This window comes from Micropterus dolomieu, linkage group LG12 (assembly GCF_021292245.1).
Source record: "Micropterus dolomieu isolate WLL.071019.BEF.003 ecotype Adirondacks linkage group LG12, ASM2129224v1, whole genome shotgun sequence".
In the NCBI taxonomy this organism is placed as follows: domain Eukaryota; kingdom Metazoa; phylum Chordata; class Actinopteri; order Centrarchiformes; family Centrarchidae; genus Micropterus; species Micropterus dolomieu.
This window is the reverse complement of record NC_060161.1, coordinates 9,153,359-9,170,939: the sequence shown is the minus strand read 5'-3', so window position 1 is coordinate 9,170,939 and position 17,581 is coordinate 9,153,359. Positions and strand designations below refer to the sequence as shown.

Genomic DNA, 17,581 nt, shown 5'->3' with positions numbered 1-17,581 from the left:
ACTTTTACTTTACACAACAATGCTTTCAAACAACAAACATATAAAGAGTTAAATCTCTATCTGAGAAGATATAACACAGTTATAGTACTGAGTTTTAAATCAAGCAAGACCCCATTTGTTATGCTTTAGTGCTGCTGCAGGTCTATGAAGCTCAACAAAGTAACCATGGGCTTTTTTTGTCTGTTAACAAAATCAAGACTTCTCTCAGCTGCGTCTCATGATTGGTTTAACGATCCTTTCCAGAAGTCAAAAATAGCTTATAAAAATAATTTATTTTGTTTTCTTGATGTGAATGCATGGCTTTATGGCAATGCTGCTTGTTTGACACCTTTACACACCCTGACACCATCTGTACTGTGTGTTTTCTGCAGGGCCACTCCTTTTTTATCCCCCCCTCTGTCTGTGATTCACTGCCACGCTGTGGCCCATGTCCAGCCCTGGCTCTCCTATCTGTGCTGATTTATGAGAAGCTTGTGTAAGATATGGGACCGCATTCAAACACATCAGGGCACGCATATCAAAACTACCCACCAGTGTTTCCCAACTTCTCCGATTGAAAATAACATGAAGCAAACCTGAAAACAAAAGCGTATGATAAGGTGCTTTTTAAGTTAAAGATCAGAGGAGCTGAAATTGTCTCTTATTCCTGTCTTTGGCCTTGACATGCTTGAACATTAAATGTATACAAGTCTGCAGTCTCTTCACTGCCCTGAAGCTATGGCAAGGGAGTAAAAAATGAACTGGCTTGTCACTGTAACAGTCAGTCAGTGCAGAGAGAGAAACTTAAAATGATGGAGGAACAGCGAGAGAGAAAAGGCAGAGCAGCGAACAGATGATATGTCGAGAAAAACTCTCGCAAAGTGAAAACAAACTAGCTGCTGATGAAAAACTTGAGATAGAAACAGGGAGATAAGTCAAGATAGACAGAGTAGAAGAGGGCGCACATAAAACAGTCAGAAGCAGAGAAACCTGGGGGAAGGCCTGCACGAGATTTAGAAAAGGCTGTTATTTTTGCCAGGGTATATGAAAGCATCAAGATTGGCAGGGAGTGGGGGGGGGGGGGGGGGGGGGGGGGGGGGGGGGGGGGGGGGGGGGGGGGGGGATGCAGAAACCACATGGGAAGCGAGGAGCATCAACACAGGCCATGCAAACGCAGCTCCTCGTCCTCTTCTGTAAAGTTGTCAGTCAAACATACGCACCACATCGCATACAAAAAGCTATAGATGCTGCCTCAACATGGTGAAAATGTTCCGGCAGGGAGCGCCTCTCCGTGGCAGATGCCGTTTTACAGGTGGAAAGTAAGGGTATCATGGCGATGCATATATAGATATTTCACAGGGGATGGTTTTCTTTTCCGTTTCCTCCCAGACAGGGCGGTTGCTTGTTGAGATGTTGATTTTTTTTCTGTCTAAAAAAGGCGCGCCTTCTTCTTCATGTCGTTCTTCTTCCATAGGGCCAGGCGGTCAAACTGCTCCAGGGTCATGCCGAAAACCCGCTGGAAGTCCTCAGGAGAAAGGTGTCTCTGGAAAAGCGTAACACAGCAGAAGAACTATGTTAATTAGAGAGAGTGGGATTAGCATTGACAGTCAGTGTTGGTGTTTTTTTACCAAGAAGGTGATCCCTCTCTAATCTCTATTCTAGAAACATGGTGGAGCAACGTGGTGACTTCCATGTGAGAGGACCTGCGATGTAGGTAGATAGAAATGGCTCATTCTAAGGTTAAATAAAACATAACGGTTCATTATGTAAGGTCTTTATACACCACTGAAAACATAGTTATGCATATTATATTGCATTTCTGTCAATAGATCCTCCTGAATATTACACACTTTAAGGCCATTTAATTAATTATTTATAAAAAGCGACAGATGGCCAGCTAGCTTAAAACTTCTACGTACGGTATAGGCTAGTGTGAATAGTACAAAAATTAAATTTAGCCTGACTAAGCTAAGTAAAGTGGCTAACACTGGTTGGTTCGGTCATGACAAAGAATAAATAAATGAAACTGAAAGGTGCAACACAGCTAATGTGACAGCTTCTTCAGACGTGTTTTCTCTGTTCTCTAAAAGAAAGACTGATTTTAGTTCAAATAGTTGGTGCTTTATGTTATACGCTGCTTTCTCTTCTCTGTCTTGGTGTAGTTTCACTGGGCTTCACTCTAATGAGCCACATGTTGTACTGAGGCACAAAAACATGTGGTTCTTTGGCTCAATTAAACAAAAGGTTTACCCGAACCAAATGAGATGGTTTCTGCCCCCAGGGCCAGCAAGACTTTTCTCACCCACTTGTGCTGTATGCTAAATCAGCAGCAGCTTCGTACTCTCAGATTGGACTCACACAGAAGACATTCATCAATCCTATGCTCATGTTTGTGTTCACCACATAAGCAGGCGTTACATTGCCTTCTGTATTGAGGTTTAACACACCAAACTCAATTCTGGGCCTCAGAAGTTCATCCAAACAAGACTGCCATCCAAAACCCAGCTTGGCTCTCGCTGCAAACACTCACTAACTGCTCTGTAAGTGTAAAAAATATAGCATAGAACAAAAACATGCATGGTATTGATTTAGACCCCGAACAAAAGCAAACGCCACTTTATTGTAAAACTTGGCTGCACTGTGCGCAGCAGTTGTGCGTCTCTCTGATGACAGTGATAGTAAATTAGAGGCAGGCTGTTACTGTGTGGTAGCCAATCACCTGGTTTCCATACCAACAAACAGAGGGAGGAATGTAGAGCGATTTTTTTCACCGTTAGGCAAAAACATCCAGATCCCTTTCATTTTTCACCAGCCATGCTGACAGGAGGATACCATTTTCGTAAAATGACACAGAAAACAATCTCTATTGTCAAGAACCTTTTCACAGTATTTTATTGAGTATAGTCACCATTACTAGTGATTGTAAAACCAACGCTCATATGGCTTCAAACCCAGTCAGTGATGTCACAAAGGGTGTTTTCTGTCAGTGGTCAATGGTAAAACACCTACTCGACATCACTGACTGGGGTGTGCAATAGGCTGGAGAGTAGGGCTGGACCATACAGCCAAAAATGTTTTCACGATAAAAAATGTCATATCATTCGATATCGATAATTGTCAGGATAAATGTCAAATCATTATTTCTTTCAAGTTTAAAGGCTTATTTCTGCGTGAAAGTTGAAGAAACCTGATGGTTAATTGTGGCAACATTCAAAACTATTATGATAAAATCTTTTTTCAAATATACATGATAATAAAAGTCCCTTTTCTCTGAATAATATCAATATCTTAATTATAAATGAAGTGCTAATTCGTTAGTGATTCAAATGAATTAAATCAAACATTAAGTGAACTTTTCTTGAACATTTGTTATATTGCGATAACTTGAACAGCAGGACTTTTGTGCTCTACGCGATTTTCTGTGGATTCAACCTTTAAGGCAGTCCACACTGTAAGTTACACCGGCTCAAAGCACAGGACAAATGAGTGAATGACATCGTCAATGTCTTTGAACCGGCACGCTGGGCAACTAGAGACCCCTTTCCACTGGAGTAACACTTCCAGTTGCCTGGGAATCTGTATGGGGATTTTGAAACTTTTCTTTCTGCATTTCAGCTATTCTTTCTGGTTACAGATTTGGTTTCTGGGCCGTAGTTTGTGCTCCACCAACAAGTTCCTCCTAACTTCATACTTTCTGACGTCCCAAGAACTATTGGAGAGGAGTCTGCTGTACTCATAGTGTCCCCATACCCATATACTGTACTGTAGTTTCTATCAGGACTATATTATATATTATACTATATATATATTATAGATATTACAGTGTATTAAAAAAACAAAAGCATCTCCTCACACAGCAGCCACCAGAAACGGGTCAAAAATATCCCATGTGGTTGAATTGCCTCATGGTGAAGTGTCTTGGCTCTGAGTTTGAGTTTTTTTTAGCCGCTGATTAGTTTGGGTAAAGCAACATCACTTCAGGGTCAAGGATCGGGAACAGTGGTGGGTAAAACCGAGGTTGGAATATTTCTTTCTGACAAACACACATTGACACTCATGACAATCTGGCTCCAGTCTGGTGATGCCGACCACAAAGGGGATCTCTTGCGTCAGTGACACCTCGATATCCCGACGGCCCGACTCCTCTTGGGACAATATTCCCAGAAAGGCTGACAGGGAGTTCTCTTATTAGGGTGACTGAAGGTTTAAATATTTTAAAGGGGTGTTTTTGGAAAACAAAGGTTCATGAAACGTCGTCTGAGGACAGGAGGACCATCAGTGCTGCACCACAAGACAAACCACAACTTTATAAATCCTATGTGGAACTTCTTTACGGACTAAAATATTTCCTGTTCTCAGCTGAACAAACTTAATGAACGTTCTGAATCTGTAAATGGGTAGTGTAAGAATAACAGCTGCAGGAAATGAGTTACTATGGGACATTAAGTCCAATTGTGCCTAATTGTTTTATTATAAGACATGCATGTGGGTTGAACTTGCCGTGACCCAGCGCAAAAGAAAGTAATGTGACTCAAAATCAGAAAGTTAAAACCAAAACCTCTGCCAATTATATTCACATTTAATTCAACCCCACAGTTTATTAACTTTATTAAGAATGCCGCAGCTTGATCTTAAAGAGTTTTCTTGCGGCAAACTACACCACATGGCCAGAAGTAATACACCCGTGTGTCATTGGTGAACATGTCATTCCCAAACCACGGGCATTAATCTGCAGCCTCCAGTCTTCCCCCCACCCAAAGGTGTTGGATGGGGTTGAGGTCAGCGCTCTGTGTAGGCCAGTCACTGACTGAACCCAAGCTGATACCTCAGAGTTGAAAGACCACTACTGTATGATATAACATTAAACTAAAGGCTTCAAACAAACTAGGTTGTACAAGGTGATGTCCGACCATGTCTAAAGACAAACATCTTTCTAGCTGTTCCAAATGGCCACACGCGGGGTGTTGGCCGGTGCCGCCACACACCTCCAAGGCAAGTAATGTGAATGTGTTGCTCTGTTTCTGATGGCAGCTGCCCCCTTAAAATGTGTGAAATTCAGCGGTCCACAAGTTCAGCCCTTTACACATTGTTTCACCAGCCACAGAAAAATGTGTTTTTCCTCCTTATGCATTTAACTCTGTTTAGCTAATTTTTTCCTCCTACTAAATTCAATTCATAGACTTCGGCACACTGCCAGAGGCCCTGCTCCTAATACATTTATTTAGTTTCATTTAACTAGTATTTGTTTTACTTAAGAAAAGTCAACGTTGACGTTACAGAGTCTAAAAACATCATTTGTGCGAAAGTGTAGATCGTGGAGTCGGGGGCATGATCAGCGAGGACATTGGAAATATCAAACTTTTGTAGTTTTCCGCTTACATTCTTTTTTTTTTTTTAGATTGAATGGCCACAAGTTTTGTCTGGTTTGACTCTGAGCTGTTAAAACTCTGACTTGTCCTGTACAGCACTTACTGAGGTCTTTGGTGGCCTATAGCCAAATCATGAAATACTTAATCGCACACTTTTGGCTACACAGTATTTCTTTAAAAAAAAAAAGAAGCTAAATTGCAATCATTCATCCACCTTCACAAAAATTGGAGTTAGCACTTCTCTAAGCTTTGGCTGATACTTTTATCCCGCTTGGCTTAGCTGCCTGGCTACTTCCCCCAAAGTGCATAATTCTGATTTTAAGCGAGGGGAAGAAGCGGGGGGGAAACGACAGAGCAGGGAGAAGATCAGAGCTCACCTCCAGTCTGGTGCGATCTACATCTCTGGGAAGCTTCACTTTCACTCTATGCGTCACTGCCAGAATTTCATACGGGTAGATCTGGCACACACAAAGTAAGCATTGTGGGAGATTTATTAGGGAATACAATTATAATCCAGAGTCCAAACAAAGCTGCCAATATATCATTTGTAAAGTGTTAAGAAATGAGGAAAATCTTACCTTGTATTCTGAGAGGGAGGAAAAAAAGAGAGAGAAGAAGAGAATTAATCTGGTGGAACAATGAGTTTTTATTTGAATAGCAGACCTATTATGAAAACTACCATAATAGAGCTTGAAAAAAAATTACACCGTGTGGACTCAAATCTCCACAAAAATATTGGGTTTCAATGCGTCAAAAGCTTTATAAACAGTTGCTCTGCACACACACACACACGTTATGAGGTTGGCTTCCTGTCAACCCAGTCTTTGCCCAAGATACAGCCTCGACTGTACACACACACACACACACACACACACACACACCAATAATTCTGCAGCTGGAAAAATGACATCACCTCTCTATGTCGTTACCTCCAGTAACTGATCTGGAGCCAGAACTGCAGGGCTCTGCATGTCACGTCATGTCATGTAATCAGGGATTGTGAAGTGACCTTAGATCTGCACTTGAAGGAGAAGATGACGCGGGCCTTTTCACATTTTATAGTTTAAGATTTTAGCTGATACTGTCGTCTGAGGGTGGGGTTCAGTAAATGTTAAAGTAAAGAAAAAGTTCAAATATGTGCTTTTTCTACATGGACAACATCAGGTGACTGACATTGGAGCACTTCCGAGGCTTGGAAGGAAACTTCGTGGGTGAATCATCCTCTCAAAAAAACAATCTGGTCATTTGATTAAAAAAGCCAAAGACAGTGCACGTAAAAAGTAACTCTGAGTAGCATTTCATTAAGAAAACACATTTCACATTCTGAGTCAGTTTTGGATGAATTCAGTAACTATGCATTGTTTTGCATGCATGATGAGGACTTGCTGTACTGGCCTGCACGAGTTGGCTCAGAGAGAGCACATGCAGGCTGAATAATACTGTGGAGGCTCATGAATCAAACCCCGGGGGACACCACAAGTTATGGTGAGGAGATCTGAACCAATGGAGGACTGTGCAATAGTAACTGATTCTACCCAATCCTCCAGTCTGCCATGACGTATTTTATGGCCAGAGGCATTGAAAGCTGCACCACAGAATGATGTTCTACCTGAATTAGTGTTCAGATGAATGTCATTTAAGAGCTGTATTAGTGCTGCCTGGGTTCCTTGATGTGATCTGGAGCCTGATTTAAATATGTTCAACAGGCGATGTACAATAAATAAGTGGATGAGATCAACTTTTTATGAATAATCCTGTGGTCTACGAGATGTCCCAGAGCCCAAGATGACTCATTGAAATTGCTTGTTTGTTCAACCAACAGTCCAAAACCCAAAGATATTCAGTTTACTGTCAAACAGACCAAAAGCAATAATTCTTGACATTTGAGAGGATAGAACTAGTGAATTTACATTCCATTTTTACTTGAAAAATGATTCAAACAATTATTTTATTATCAAAGCTGCAGACGAAGATACATTTAGGGGATAGAAAGTCACTTAACAAAGTCATGATGCGGTTGCAATCCTTAGCAGTCATTGGCCCACAGACATCAGGTGATGCCGTGGCAGGCCTGGACTGAAGCCATCAACACTTCCTGCTGGTATCAGGGGCTTTTTGAGTTCAATCTGGTCTTCAGCAGTGAAACACATAATCAACTGGATTCAGGTTAGGTGACTAGCATTTCACTGTTCCCTGAACTGTCCGAAAAATGGCTACGCTGTGAACTCCTTCAAACACTCTTAGAGCTGTAACTGTAACCTCTGCTGGAGAAGAGCCACAACAAGAAGAAAGTCTTAGGGCCAAGCCTAAAAGCAGTTTCATGTGAGCGCAACAGCATCTGTATTTAATACATTTGAAAGGAAGGTGCAAACCACCAAGTGTTGCGCAGAGATGGCTTCTGTTATCATTGCCAGAAGAAAAGAAGACGTAGAGAAATTAACAAGATAATATTATTCTATATCCAATATATAGAAATAAAATTATTTTATTTTACTTATTCGATGGGCTATATGAATTGTTTTTTGTATTTTCCTTTAGCTTTGGCAATACATTCATGCCAATAAAGCACATTCCGTTTCAACCTGACTTCTTTTCTCTGTGAGATGGAAGAATGTAGAAAGTTGCGTAGCGCTGCGGAGAGCCCCCAGCTGCAGTAGTGCACAGATCATCCGTAAAATTCATCCAGCCAGAGGGAACGATCACCAACTGTTCACAGCGCGCCGGTCGTAATAGCGACACAACCCACTGTAGGTATCTGAGAGGGAATCGGGCGTTGGGGCGTTCAGGGACAGGAGATCACGGAGCGACCGGGCACGGTGCGGATGGTCGATGATTATTCCCTCTGGCTGGATGAAGCACAATCTGCTGGCATTTCCTCGCGTCTGGTTCATTCCAGCATACTGTAGTTGTTTCTGCTGGGGTTTTCCAAAGCAGTTTGTCAGGTGTGCTGTCCCAAGTACTTCTATCTCAGGCAGGATGGGCAGGTACAGACTATTTCCACATACTTGGGACGCACTGAATGAAACAAACCAAGGTTTTTACGCAGTGGCTGCTTTCCCTCCCGACTTTATGCCGGAAACCATTAAAACATGAAAACCCCTCATTTAAATACGGCCACCTCCATTGTGTTTGCTCCTGTTGTCATCTACGCAATAATTCTTAGTAAATCACCCATAACAGGTAGTAAAATTGCACGTGCAATATTTTTGAATGCACACGAAATTTAGTACTCTTTATTCTGGATGTTAGTAAATCGGGCCCTTACTGTCCAAATATCTACAGACTACTCTGTATGTATTTTAGGCATTTAGCTCATGCACATCAACAGTGCAACACCGGAAAAAGCCTGCAAACCAGCAAACATGCCGAGGAACACAACAAGGAGCAGGAGATAAGCAGCGCTCATTTATTTTCACTCTCACCTCTCATGCCTCCCCAGCTCTGGGAGTCCGGGTCCACTTCATCCTCCACCATCTCAGCAGCCTATACGAACACACATATAACCGTAGAGCAGTTAGACCATCATTCAGATATCCCGTCCACACCGCCAAGAACATTGCTGGTCTTTATCAAAGCCAGGGGTCATCTGAAAGCTGTTTAGTCACTGCGTCTGCCCTGGATTTGCTCACATTTTTTCAGGCTGTGAGGGAATAAGCTTGCATCACTTAATTAGGAGAGACTAAAACTTCGACTAAAAGGAGAAGGAAGAAGTGATGTTTTTTAGGCCAGAGGACAGCTATATGTAGTTAAAATTCAAATCAGTTAAACTAAAAGACCCAATAAGTGTATGTGTAGACTCAAGGAATGTCATTTACCATCATCAATTATTTCATTTGGACTTCAAATAGAGATTGAGCACTCTGTCATTCTGTGTGTGAGCAATGTGCTTGCATAAAAATATACTGTATATTGTATACTGTTACATAGCTCAACATTTATTAGAAAGAAATCCCTTCATTCGTCTGCCAGCACACTAAATCCACCATGTCAACAACACTAACTAGGAATATCAGCAAGTGAAAAATAGTTTAATATACCACGAATCCGTCGTGGCTCCTGAGCTTTCATTTCCTTCTCTGCTCTGTTTTGTCTGCCTGTCCTCTATCCATCAACAAACACAGAGGGTGAGCAGCAATATCAGTGGATGATAGACTAAATACCCCAGTGTCCTCATAATAAACCGGAGCCCTGCCCGTGTGGAGTGAATGGTACTGACTGACCCCTGCGTAATCCGATACCCAAACTGTGAGAGAAGACCTTTGGGAGGTTGGATTTTAAAATGAGCTTAAATGCTACTCTGAGTTTCCTGTGTTGATTAGTAGAGGGTAGGAAGCTGTGTGGGGGAGGGAGGTGTTGATTTGATAAGACTGCTGCTGTAACTCAGGGGGCGATAGAGCTTGGATAAGAAACACCAATACCTAGTGGTCTAAAATGCAACTACTGTCCGGTCTTTAAGGTGATTTACAGCGGCTTTGACCAGGAGGAGATCAGACGGGAGAGGAGAGTGAGGGCGGTCGGGTATCAACGCCATGTTTTATTTTTCATATTACCACTGGGAACATCAAACATTTTCAGATTCACATTGTGGCTTTCACTGAGTTATTTCTGACTTTGGCAATAATTGGTGCATTACAATATTTATATAGGATTATCCAGGATTTCTTTAAATTTTTTCTCCTTTCCTGACTTGACACAGAACTAAGTTACAGGAAGCACTATGGATTGTTTTGATGGTTAAACCCAATGCGGAAGTAACTTAAACCTGAAGTCTTTCTAATGGCCAGCAGGGGGCAACGCCTCTGGTTGCAAAAAGAAGTTTAGTTCCATTAGAAATAATGCTAAAATGACCCTACTTCTCAGCTGATTCCCTCAGTAAACACTTTCATAATGAGTTTATGGTCTCTCTCTCTCTGGTCGCTAGTTTCAAGTCTTCTTCAACACAGCAGGATGTTCATTTAGTAAATTATGGTCCCATTTAGAGGAAAATAGATGATAAAGATGGGTATGCTTTAGGGCGTGGCTACCTTGTCATTGACAAGTCACTACCAGTCCTGTCAATCAGGCGAGAGTGACTCGTATCCACAGCACTGTGTAAATTTAACCAGCACCATTGAACAAGCTTATCAGGAGTTGGCTGTTCATTTTTCCGGGATGTATGTTTTGTTTTAAGCCTGTTTTTTGCTAGCAAAAATGAGCATCCCTGTTGCACCTAGCTAACCAAGCTTGCTAACGCCACCGTCTCGCCCAAATATGGTCACGCCCGGTGCCTGGTTGCAAAAAATGTACAATAGCGGCAAACTGCCAAACTCAAGGCTTCAAAACAGAAGTCCCCAAACCAACGGGTGACGTCACGGTGACTATGTCCACTTCTTCATACAGTCTATGGTCCTAATACTTCTACGCTCGCTCACAGTCATTGCAGCTCACCTTGTGGATGCCGTTCCGTCCGTATCCAGGTAAGGATGCAGACTTACTGTAGGGGAAATCTGCAGAGAGATAAAACATTTCTTGCTTATTTTATACTTTAAATACTGTTGTGTTCATGTCACCTACACCAGGTGGTTGACTACTCACTAGGCTGGGAGGTGTCAGTGGGCAGACTGCAGGTAGACTTGCGGGGATCCAGGTCTTCTGGACCCATCTGTCCATCTATTTCACTCTTTAACATCATCCAACTGGTCCTCTGCACAGAGATTGAGAGAGCGACAGAGACAGAGACAAGAAAGATGGAAGGATGCAATGGATGATGGCAAAGTATGAGTTAGTCAGTTAGTAAATGGATGTACAGTATTTGCAAAGTTTAAGAAAATGACTTGAAAAGAGACAGATATGGACAGACATATACACACAGACCCACCTTACTATCCTCCCCATCCTGCCAGGATGTTCTAGAAGCTGTAAAACAGTCAGATGTTACAGGATATCACAGTTATTGTGCTGGGTCATGTGCCTCTCAGCTCCACCGTACTGCACTATTAACGCTGCAGTAAATTTCCCCTGGACCATGACATCATCAGCTGCAGATGGCCTCTACAATGAGCTTCTCGTGCACTGTGTAACTGCACAGTAAAACAGGATGGATGGCAACCACTAACATTTGTCTCAACTCTGTACTTGCATGGCTGCACTGACTTTTTGGGAGTCTCATCAGTCACCGGAGCAAGATCCCTGAACAGCTACACAACATTTGGTAAGGAAATCCATGGTGCCGTGAGGGTGACTGTAAATGATCTGAACACATGGCTTCTCTTTGACAAACCTTTTGATCCATGACACATTAAATATGCTCTGAATAATCATGATCACCAGAGGATAAGTCTGTATCTTTAGTAGTAGTAGTAGTAATCTTTACTCATTACCATTGACAGCAACATTGCCCAGCACCATTGCTCTAAAAGTTGCTCTTTGTATCCTCAGCTTAAGGGTGATGTGTCTCTAAATGTAAAAATGTAAAATTATATAGTAAAATTCTCAGTTTTCTGTTTGTTCTGTCTGATACTGTGGGGTGCAACCAGCATGGCAGCCTCTAATAATACAATAAGCCTTGACTTTTCGCCTTGTCATTTCATGTCCTTTAGCTCTCCAAATTATGCTATATAATAATAATAACAATAATAATAATAATAATGCAATTATTAAAGTCTTTAAATTCTGTGCACTAACAACTTAATTTGTTTTGTCTGTAAGGGACGTCAACAGAACACGACCCTCTTTAAATGTGCAAAATACAAAGAATATCCATTGATCGATTTTGTCCAAAATCAACACCCCACGATTGATTTTAATGACCAATCAATCAGGTTGTTGTAGCTACTCTGGGGTGCGTTTCCCGTACAACCACGGAAGGAAGCATAGAACTATCTTGGTACGATGCATCGTTAAACTAACAAACACCTGAAGTACGACTGTTTCCTGAAACTGTTGTACTTTGTTGGTACCACCGTGGTTTGAACTAACTTAGTTTGAACCAATGTAGTTCAAACTACGATTTCACAGCATGAAACTCACAAAACGTTGTCATATTCTGCCTAAATATGTCAGTTGTGACCAAAATTTATTATATAGGCTTTTCATATCATAGTCGTGCCGGCAATAAAAAGAAAATCAACAATAGTATTAATGAAATCAACAATATAAATAACATATATCATCATACATAGTATCTTCGTTCCAACACTTTAACACTATTATGAATCTTGTGGCCTTAAACAACACCAAAGTCTTGAGCATAGCTCAGTGCGATAAATTTCTGAGCTTGTGTGTTCTCTATTGAGACAGACGCGGGTTCAAATCCTGTGATTTATCTTTGTTATAAAGGCAACGAAAACTCTCAGGGATTTATTCATTACATTACTTTCATGGATTGTATACTGTCCCTTTTTATATTTCTGTTTGTAATGAAGACTAGAGAACAACCATCTTCCTCAAAGGCCCGGAAATGTATACACAAAGGTAATAATAAAAGTCTTGTCTTTACATTCTCCGTTTTGTCCTTTAACCTTTGAACTGGTGACTAATATTAAATCAAGTTATTGTGAACAGATGGGTAATCTGTGAGGAAAAACACCTGCTGTTTGTAGATGGTCTACTCTACAGATAGGCTACTTAGTACTGAAACAATGCAGCCCTACACATGACCCGACAAATACAAATATAAAAGAACTTTTACAACTACATTTAAAAATATCTTCATCTTAAATATGTTTGTACAGCAGGATTATCTAACTATTAGGATTATTAACATTCCCTGCTTAAAACACATTACATCCACCATCTGTGACGTAGTCACCGTGAACTAAGCTTCTAACCACAGATCAGGAGCTGTGGTTTGAACTATGCAACTTAACGACAGTTGGTGCGCACATTTGTCGGAACTACGGTTTTAGGGAACACCTGCATCGCTTAACGATTGTTCGTACCATGTAAGTTACCAACCAAGGAAGTTGCTACCGTAGTTAGCTACGATCCTTTTGGGAAACGCACCCCAGGTCAGTTAGCAAGCAGCTAGGAGGCTGGAAGCCATGTTTAGTGTACAAACAATGAATTCATCCCTTCATATTGATAGTGTATGTTCTCGCTCTAATTTTTTATTAAAATAATAATAACTACAGTTGCCATTTCCCCTTCAACATCTTTTTTATACAGTTGTAAAGCTACATTGGACATTGTTTCAGCGTTACTGGCTAGCTGTGTCGGCTAATACAGTGCAAATTAAACTGTGTTTTCAGGTTGTCACGCAAGGAAATGAATCTAAACCACAGCTTGGATTTAATGCAGTTTTGCAGGAGTTTACATGGATATACTTCAAACTGCCTGTTTGCATAATGAGTTATATTTGCCATCCCTTCAAAACACAGTATGTGGACTGTTTAACATTATGTTGTGGGAAGTTGCATGCCTGAATGAATAATCTAATTCAACTTGTATGCACAAATTACTAACTGTCTTTGTTCTCTTTGCTCATGTAACATACTGCATGCTAAACCATTAGCATGTATACTGGACAGAGGTATTTAGATAACTTTGGTGACAGCCTTCCTATCATGTATCATATAACATGACCAATGGGACAAATTCCCTCAAAAGTAAGTGCAGTCCATTCAAACGTAATGCCACATTACACAGCTCCAAAGTTAAACCATTAGCAGCAGTGTTTGCTTGGAAGATTTTTGGCAGGCCTTGTCTGTGAACTTAAGTCTGCTTGAATGAGTACAATCAAGGTGCTGACAGACCTTAAATATGATAAATCTGCAGTACTATCCCATATGCAGCTGATTTACATGTCATATTTGATCAAAATGAAGACTTTCTTGTGTGATAGAGGTGACAAACGTTCCTTGGATTCCTGTCAATGTGTTTTTGAGTGACCCCATCGTGCACATATAGCTTACGAGCAACTGTAGTGAAAAATGTACACCGTAAAGTAGACACACAAACAATGGTGAGGGGAGAGACAGTGATTGAAACAGTGATCAGTACAACACTAATGCCACTAAACAAAGTGAATCATGTACCCAACCACGCACAGTGGACACACAGTCACAGCATCACCACTAAAACCAACAAATGAGCTGGTGAGATGAGTGCAGACATGCATGGACGGGGTGAGCAAATAAATACCCAAGGGCCCCAATTCCAGCAATCAGTCCCATTTTTAAAATGAATAATCAATATGTTGCCTTGTTGAAATGTCAAATCAGATATTGAAATTTGGGGCAATGTTTATTATAGATGAAACCTAATTATACAGACTTTGTTTCTGAGATTTAAACCAATCTCTTCCTTCTAGTTAATGTCAAACAGAAATCTAAAATTTTATCAGGTATTGCCGAAAACTCCCTCAGCACTGCCCTCTAGAGGTTGAACCTTTCAATCGTGTTCAACATTCAGCTTCAGCACTCTGTTTGAAGCTGATGCCTTTAGGTAACTAAAACAATAGCTGAGATCATATTTAGAGTTTTGAAAAAGAGAAAATTGTGGCATCTCTGTGGCTGCCCGGTCCGGCCAGGGACTGCATGTCATACCCCTCTCTCTCGCTGCTTCCTGTCTGCCACCGTCCTATCCAATAAAAATGCCCCCAAAAAAATCTTAGGGAAAAAAAAAAAGAACATTAAATGTTGATCATGAAAGCCTGCTGCGCTACTTGGCCAACCACTTAGCTGACCTCCACACCACCTCCCTTACTTTCTAGTTCTCTACATAAAAGGCCTACTACTTTCTGCACTGGCACTGGATGAAAATCCTGCGCTACACAATTGTTCAATATGTAATACTTAAGGATATCGGACTGATGGTGTAGTATTTTTTTGTCTGGTAATAACTCCATCTCAGAGATGTATTACTCAAACCGGGAGTGTGAGAAGAGCATTCATGGAATGTAGGTCATCAGCGGCCAGTGGTCTGCTTTCTGTCATCAAATCCTTTGGGTTGCAAAATTAAGCATTCTTTTCGGTTCATTTTGTCACAACATTGCCCGCCATCCAAATGTTGAAGAATGATAGGTTCTGCACTTGATTTTATAACACAGAATGGGCGCTGTACCCTTACACCAGCCCTTTGCATCTAAATCTCCGAAGTCTACGAGTGCAGGCCTTAGGGGAAGGTGGAGAACTGGGATAAACGGATGAGGAGATGACTGACAGGCGACATGCAACACATCGTGCAGAGACCAGACCAGAGAAAGAAGGGCTAAAGTAGACTGTACCATGCTGTTTGTAGATGGGGGGTTTTCTATAGATATTATCTTTGACCATAGTCTCTGAAGATGGGAACAGGCGCAGAGGAAAGAAAATGGAAGAAGCCAACATGGGAGGGAGAGAAAGAAAGGGAGAGAATGGAGAAAAAGAAGCATGAGTTAGCAGTTATTGAGGGATGAGATATTTTGAAGAAGCAAAAGGGGGGGTTGCAGTATTGCTTGATTCAACACAAGACATTTGTCATTTTTATTATGGCACATCAGAAACATCAGCACTTTTAATATTATTCATGCAACATATTCAGAATATGTCAATTTATTGGTATTTGTTGAAGGGGAGGTTATATGATGCAGAACAATTCAGTGACACTCAAAGAATAATATCAGAAACCGCACATGGTCCCCAGGCATCCAACAGTCTACTTGTACTAGCGGTCTTTAGAGAGTTTCAAATTAAATCAAAAAGGGCACCTCCGTTAATAATATAAACATCACAACAATAGAGAAAAAAGAAAGTTAACTGCTCGATGAAGTGCCTCTGGAGGATAATGGGGACAGAGTGTTTTTCCCTAAAGCTGAGCTAATCCATTTTAGTGTCAGTGGACCCAGACAGGCCTCTGACAGAGATACTTAGTAACAACTGTCACACATTAAACCACAGCAGAAACATGACTCACAATACAACAACCCATCTGGGTTATTTCCCTGGCTTGTTTCAGTGCCTGCCAGCATCTGAAACAATATCCATATTAAAGCAATAAGGATGATGACTATGAAAGCCATTAAGTGGATAATCGTTGGCTGTTTTTTCCACTTAACCTGCTTCCAACATGGGAGGGTATTTTCCCCTCTGCATGACTGACAGTGTAATTGTCAATGGGAACAATATGTTGGATTAGGTTGATTTGCCTCTGTGGGAGACTGAAAGTAATGGATGACACACTGTTTAATGTCAACTCCTGCCCATATGTAGAGTAAATGTAATTCTAAGTGATGCAATCTCATGTCAGATCACTGCTGTGTCAAAAATAAACTGCTTTGAAATTTGCTAACAGAAGGGACACTGAGAATACAAGAGTCTTAGAGATATACAGACTCCAATCCATAAGCCAAAGGCAATAAGTCAGCTGTTACGCTATAAAGTACAGACATTGGGCCTCATGCAAGAACCACTCAGTCCATCAGATCCAGTCTTTCACAAATCAGTGATTCATGGCAACCCATTTGTAAATTTCCTCGTACTTTTTCGTAGAATTTTCGCTTAGGGTACGAACAAATTCACAGTAGTCCAGACCTCTTGTACAAGTCATGTACAGAAAGCCAGATTTTGCTTCGGTCACCTATGCAAATGTTATCCAGTGGTATGTTGCACAGTATTTTTATGACCACACAGATGTTCACTATGTGCCTGGCATGATAAGATGTTTACTCTGCTTCTTCTTCCCAGGAACGTGCCATATTTTCTCAAATAGACTTGCGCAGCTCCTATAGGATTCTATAAGGGATTCTGTCCACTGAAGCCACTTCATTTTAATCTCTATTGGTTTTTGCACAGAAATGAATAATCTAAACAAATGGCAGTATTGCTAATGGTGTTCTGTGGTTATGTATTACAAACCCCACTCCAGCCCGCTCCCACCCACAGCACTTCGTGGTCCCTCTCCCTCACCTTCCTAGACAGGAGTCTCATTCACACACACACACACACACACACACACACACACACACACATACCAGGACAGAGGAGAGGGAAAATAAAAAAACAAAATAATAAAAAGAATTCAGATAAACTAAAATAGAATAGGGAGTGGGGGTGTTCGACCAAGTGTTGATTTCTTCATTAATAGCCTGGGTGTCAATATGTTCTATGTAATGTATGTCTAGGGAACCTCTCAGGGAGAACCAAAAATTTCGCTGTGTCGCAAATTCCTCACTTTATGGTAATACTCAGTAACGCTTAGCACCGCAGTAAAGCTAGTTTTCAGTTGGATATTCAACAGACATCTGTCGTCCAACTTGAAACTTATATCCAAGTAAC

General features: G+C 41.1%; 1 protein-coding gene across 14 annotated transcripts in view; it reads right to left on the bottom strand.

Moving 5' to 3' along the window:
• Positions 1-1,102: 1,102 nt before the first annotated feature.
• ablim2 (actin binding LIM protein family, member 2) overlaps positions 1,103-17,581 on the bottom strand; it is a 101,157-nt gene continuing 84,678 nt past the window's right edge. For 10 of the 14 annotated variants that reach the window (XM_046065948.1, XM_046065947.1, XM_046065952.1 and 7 more), the window contains 8 exons: positions 15,553-15,606; positions 11,206-11,243; positions 10,923-11,031; positions 10,776-10,834; positions 8,771-8,831; positions 5,927-5,934; positions 5,726-5,806; positions 1,103-1,522 (listed from right to left, as the gene is read on the bottom strand). In XM_046065948.1, coding sequence (XP_045921904.1) covers positions 1,409-1,522; positions 5,726-5,806; positions 5,927-5,934; positions 8,771-8,831; positions 10,776-10,834; positions 10,923-11,031; positions 11,206-11,243; positions 15,553-15,606 — 524 coding nt within the window. In that variant the 3' untranslated portion in view covers positions 1,103-1,408. The remainder of the gene's footprint in view (positions 1,523-5,725; positions 5,807-5,926; positions 5,935-8,770; positions 8,832-10,775; positions 10,835-10,922; positions 11,032-11,205; positions 11,244-15,552; positions 15,607-17,581) is intronic. The other 4 variants (XM_046065954.1, XM_046065960.1, XM_046065959.1 and 1 more) reach the window with 1 other exon arrangement.